This window comes from Sceloporus undulatus, chromosome 1 (genome assembly GCF_019175285.1).
Source record: "Sceloporus undulatus isolate JIND9_A2432 ecotype Alabama chromosome 1, SceUnd_v1.1, whole genome shotgun sequence".
Classification (NCBI taxonomy): Eukaryota; Metazoa; Chordata; class Lepidosauria; order Squamata; family Phrynosomatidae; genus Sceloporus; species Sceloporus undulatus.
In genome coordinates, this window is record NC_056522.1 from 41,153,783 (window position 1) to 41,159,891 (window position 6,109).

Sequence of the window (6,109 nt, forward strand, 5' to 3'; positions counted from 1 at the left end):
TCACTGGAGTTACAGGACTTTCATTTTTTTGCTTTGCAGCTGCCCTGCACTAGCAACAAGCTGTTTATATGCAGCAGCAAAGATGCACATTTCCCCCACTAAGCTGGAATATACTGGCTTCTTTTTGTTCCAGTTTTTTAGCCCCAGAACACAGCTTCATTTCAGTTTCCACCCACTTCCAAGGTGCACATCATATAAATGCCCAGCCTTCATAGTGGTTAGAAGCCATTTTATTTTGCCCATCTATTTCACCCCTATGTCACCTCACTGAAATGTTAAGGATTTAATTCTGTTATGTCATCAGGGGAATTAGTTAATTTCAGCAACTGCTATTACAGAAAGGAAAGAAAGCAAAAGCAGAAGGGATTCTCTTTTTAGCTCTGCTCTTTCACAGTAGAGGATTCAGTCCAGCTATAACTATTAAATATTACAGGATGATTGTTTTCAGAAGCAGGTGTATTGGCAAATGCATGGAACCAATGTTGGAAGTAGTACGGGTATTAATACATAATATCTCCCATTTCCCACCCCCTGCAAGCTCTGCATTCACATACTTGCATTCTCAAGGGAGCAAGTGGAATAAAACTGCTGTGGACAAAGTGATTCCAAAAGAAAATTGCTGGAGCAAGGAAAGACTAAGTAGCTTCTCTATTAGCTAATTCTCCATATTAGCATCATGATGGAAACATGGGAAGGGAAACCATTTTGCAATGTCTAGTTCTGCACTATTTTCATTTTAATGGAGCTGCACTGAAAAAAACAGAAAGCTGCTGTAAAATATTTTAAAATAAGCTCTTTCAATTTTATCAGACAAAAGAAATTAGAAAATACTAATGGATCCAATTTGTTAAACAACACAGTCTTTTCCTTTGATATGCTTCTAAAAAGGGACGAATATAAAAGCCATGAGTTTGATGGCTCTTATTTAAATTTATCACACAGTGCAAAGGAAAACTGGTGCTTTAAACCAGCAAACTATAGCAATTTATTATTAGTTAGACTCATATTGGCTCAACAGCCATGATTCAGAATTCTTTCAATGAATTTTGGATAAAAAGCCGCATGATCAGTGCCTGTCATTGGACATCAACACAAAAACAGGAGAGAAGATGAGGCAGGAAAGAAAATTCAGTAATCTATGTATTGAATGAAAGAGAAAATTGAAGAAAGTAGACACAAATATTTTTCCAGTGTGCCCAATTGCCTGTGAAGTGAACAACCCAGGTAGCTCAGTCACTCCTCACCCTACAATTCCAATGGACCGAAGTGCAGGAGCCATTAGCAGACCTTCTACTGATCCCTTTATAGACAGAATAACTGAACAGTCCCTCCAACATAAGGGTGAAACAGACCACCCTGAGGGAGCGGCTTCTGGCTGCCCCTTTGACTGCTGGATCGGGGCCATGGCACCCGCATGCTGAGGCCCCAATCCAGCCACTTCTTTTTGCTCCAGGAAAAAGATGCCTTTGCGACTGCTGCAACAGTTTTTCTGTGTTTTGGCAGTGTGTGGTGTCTAAATGCTGCGCTGCCGAAATGCTGTTGCTGCTTGGGGCAGTTTCATGGCATGTTCCCAGAGGCTTGGGGGCATGACCATGCGTATGCCATGCCCCCAAGCCGATGGGAAGCCGGCTCTTTTTGCCGGCCTGTACTGGCAGTTAGTGAATCATGGTTTCTATGGGTACCCTATCATACTTAGTAACATGTATAATCTGCAGATATATATTTTGAGGCAATTCAAAAGCTGTAAAGAATACAAACTTATTTTTTATTCATTTAAGGGATTTATATCCTGCCATTCTCCCAAACTGGGGATTCAAGGTGAGCTTGAAAGTAGCAGAATAGGGGAATGTTTTCAGAAAACTGTAGGTTGTATCCCCACATTTAAGAACAAACAAAAAATGGCTTTAGAAATCAGAAATAAAGTTACTGATAAACACATACTTGTACTTATCTCCAGTACGTGGATGTGGCTGGTTTTTGCAACGATAAAGAGTTGGATCTCTCATACATCCATTATTACTATTCATGTCGATTTTTGCTCGTAGACAGCAGGTCTGCCCATATTCTGTTCCCTTTTTCATTTCCTCCCACATTTGCAGGTTCTTTTCAACAGCTATGACAAGGCAAATGTACAAATCACATTGTAACAACTTAGTGCCAGTGCTATGTAATGAAAGTATAGTCTACATAAGAATAAATCTACATCTAATAATATTTCTAGAGTTTACTTTGGCAATGGTTCCAATGAAATGATTTGCCATTTATTTCACTAGTTGCTTCAATGTCCTTCTCCTACAGTTCCTTGCCAAGTATATCTGGCATGGATAAACACTGCATGTGGAAAAATTAAAAGAAAGCAGTGTCAATGCCAGATTTAAAACAGCAATGTCAGAAGAAAGGTTGAGAAATGCCATGTAATACTTTCTCCATGTTCTTTTGAAGATCTTTTTTATCAGTGTCATGTACGAATGCATGTAACTGTTTTATATTTATCAACTCACTGCTCCACCTAATTACTTCTATGTATTTTGCCTTGCAGTCTTGCTAGGGTTACAGACAGTGATCCCAACAAACTGAAATCCATTTCTATTATAAATTATAGGAAGAAAACCTAGAACCTCTGGCAAGCAAGACATATGCCATTCTCAAACACATTCCTAGGATTCTTTGCAGTGGACTCCTGGCTACTTTCTCAAGAAATAACTTCCACCACTTGCTATTGCAAGAAGATGAAAACTTAGCCGTTTTAGCACAAAGGCTTAATAATGTCACTTTGCCACATTCTTAGTGACCGAAGGCTTCTATGTGCTCTACGAACTCACTGAAGAGTTAATTAGATCAGTTTCAGAGAAATAACATTAAGTAAGAAAAATGAAATGGAAACTAGTCAAAGCATCTTACAGTTATTTCTGTGTTTCGACTCTACTCTCTGCTCTCGCTCCATTTTCATTTGTTCAGCTGGTGTGTCATCTACATAAGCCTTCCCTTCTTGAATGAGCTTCTCAGCATATTTCATTATTGTTTCAAAATGATCAGATGTGTAAGTAAATTGATCTGGCTTAATGTGCAGCATTGCAACATCTTCCAAGATAACCTGCAAAAAAAACAAAACCTTTAAACAATGAGACTTATTTATACCAGTATCAAATACTATCATGTGTATTCTATTGTATATTTAGGATTCTAACCATGCACCTCAGTATTGAAATATTTTACTAATATTTCAGTGCTGTCATAAACATACCGTGTTAATCTTTGCTCTCATTTATATCAAATTTATTTGGTTTCTTTTCACATATAGTTCATCTGACAGAAGAGAGGAAGAAATTCTGAAGTTCTATTTCATGGAATGTGAAATCTAAATCTCACTGTGCTATTTGAAAACAATGGAACCCAACTGGTAAATAAGAAGGACCATACATTTTGTGAAATGCAACTTTTGAGTTTAGAATCAAGAAGAGGCTGTACAGATCAGCCATTAAGGCCGGCCTGGGGGGCGGAGTCAGGGCTTAGCGTCCATACGACACATGCCCCAACTTCGCCCTCAGACCGGCATGACGCCACACACCACACCACATGGCACACGTTACAGCGCTCCTCTGGCACTGCATCTAGATGATGATACAGCACCAAAAGAGTGCCGAAAAGCTGCAGCACCAGCAGCACCGGCACCGCGGAAAGGCAAGATTGGGGCTGCAGCATGCTGCTGACATTGCCCTTATCTGGAGCTAAAAGGGGAGGCTGCAGACTCTAGAAGCCTTCCTGGAATTGATGTCAGACTAACTGGGCAATAATTGCTGAGATCCTCTTTTTTTTCCCTTTTTGAAGATGGGAAGAATGTTTGCCCTCCTCCAGTCTGCCAGGACTACTGTTCTCCAGGAGTTCTCAAAAATTATTGCCAATGGCTCTAAGATTACATTTGCCAGTTCCTTTAATATCCTTGGATGTAGGTCATCTGGTCTCAGAGACTTAAACTCGTTTAGATTAACCAGGCATTCCTACACTTGCCCTTTACTTATTCTGTGCTGGATTTACTGTGTCCTTTTTTCCCTCAGGCTGAGCACCCTTTTCCTTTTCTGAGAAGACAGAGGCAAAGAAGTTGAGCAATTTTGCCTTTTCTCTGTCTCCTGTTAGCATTTCGCCATCTTCTCCATTCAGTGGAGGTCTTTAAGCAGAGGCTGGATGGCCATCTGTTGGGGATGCTTGGATTCTGAGTTCCTGCATGGTAGGGGGTGGGACTGGATGGCCCTTGTGGTCTTTTCCAACGCTAGGATTCTATGATACTTTGAAAGCTTACTGTAGTAGTACAAGATGATACCACAAAAAACCTGTTTCTTTACTCAGTTATGAATGTAAGGGCCAAACTTTCAAACACTTTGAAAATTGAGCTAGAAGCTACTTAGAAACTATTATTTTGTTATGAAAGCTAGTTTTTTAGGCATTGCAATTTGAGCTAGGAGTGTTTATAAATTTATTTCAATAGCTCTGCTGTAACTTACAAACAGTATATTTTCTTCATACTGTTTTATCAAGAAATTAATGTACAAATATTGTACAAAGTTATTACAATCCTCATATTAAACAGCAAAGATATTTCTGCAGTCCCAGCCCTATCCTTGCAGAACTTCTTAGAAACTGAGCAATTGGGCTATAATAAGATATCTGGCTTATTTTGATTTTGCAATGACATCTTAAGTGAAAAGTTTTCAGATACCTTCTTAGATTGTACGCCATGGGCAGGTTTACTCTTATCTATCTTATTGTTTGTATGTACAGTGCTGTGCAAATCTACAGCACTATATAAATAAAGTATATCAACAACAACAATAATAATACCTTTTCAAAATCTTCTTTTTCTTTTTCTGGATTTGTATCATCAAACCTCATTATCAGTTTACCCTTGAAGTTGACCTGGTAGTGCTGATTCAGTAGAGCAGCTTTTGCATGACCAATATGCAAGTATCTAGAAACAAAAACACAGCATTATGCTTTGGATATATGGAGAATAATAATGTAAGTCAAAAGCAAAAAAAGAAAACAAAATAAAATGAGGCAATATATCAGCATCCCCCTGCTGTAAAAGTCACCATAAAATTAGTGCATGCTATTTGTTAGCAGAAAAACAAAACTGGCAAGTTTTTAGGTATTAGTTATAACTTCATATAAAAGGAATCCAACGGCTTTTTGCCTATACATAGCCTTTCCTTAATTTCTAAACCAGTGATTTTTATTTCACTTTCATGACAAATGCTCTCCTAATTTACAAGACTGTTAAATGGTGAGAGCATCCCCATGAAAACAGCAATACTTTTATTTCAAAAATGCTCTTGCCTGAAATGAATGCATGTTAATAAAATTCTAGAATAGTGGACACATTCTAATGTCTCTTGTTTCAGTATTCAGTTTTTGATAATGCAAGCAGTACCCCAGCACACATGGAACACACTACTATTTGACTGATGGAAGAGGAAAATTCCACATTTAAGCTAACTATGTTCCAGCACTGTTCCAATCTCCTTGATGGGCTGACAGCAGCTCCCCTCACAGTTCTTTGGATTCAGAACCACTTAAATCTAACCTTCCCAAATGGAATGTATCCACAGGAAATTCATTCTGGACCCCTCCGTGGATATCAAAATCTGCAGATGCTCAAGTTCTGTTATCCCAATAGTGGTGCGTGCACATGGCTGTGTCACCATGAAGGACAATGGGACTTAATGGCAGAGCGGCTGTATGCACGCACCACCACTGGGGACAACGGGCATCCCTAATGGTGGAGTAGCCATGTGCGCACGCCACCATTGGGGACAATGCAGGTTTGCTGTCCATGGATGCTTGAATCCATGGACGGTAAGTCCACAGATACCGAGGACTGACTGTACTCCAAATGTTTACATATTCTAATTAAATTAATACATAAACCAGAACTACAGCAACCAAACCTTTCACAAAGTAATATTGCATTCCTCCCCATCAGTCTTACAGAACACTCAGTTTTTTAATTTTGAAGATCTTTTTAAATATAAATCTATACTCTTTACAGAAACTGCAAGAGAAGGTACACTGGTACCCCGGGATACGAAAGGACCGGGTTACGAATTTTTCGGGA

At 39.1% G+C, this 6,109-nt stretch overlaps 1 protein-coding gene across 4 annotated transcripts in view; it reads right to left on the reverse strand.

Moving 5' to 3' along the window:
* EPRS1 (glutamyl-prolyl-tRNA synthetase 1) overlaps positions 1-6,109 on the reverse strand; it is a 65,501-nt gene that overhangs the window by 38,035 nt on the left and 21,357 nt on the right. For all 4 annotated transcript variants that reach the window (XM_042474524.1, XM_042474514.1, XM_042474533.1 and 1 more), the window contains exons 7-9: positions 4,837-4,963; positions 2,902-3,094; positions 1,942-2,113 (exon numbers count right to left, since the gene is read on the reverse strand). In XM_042474524.1, coding sequence (XP_042330458.1) covers positions 1,942-2,113; positions 2,902-3,094; positions 4,837-4,963 — 492 coding nt within the window. The remainder of the gene's footprint in view (positions 1-1,941; positions 2,114-2,901; positions 3,095-4,836; positions 4,964-6,109) is intronic.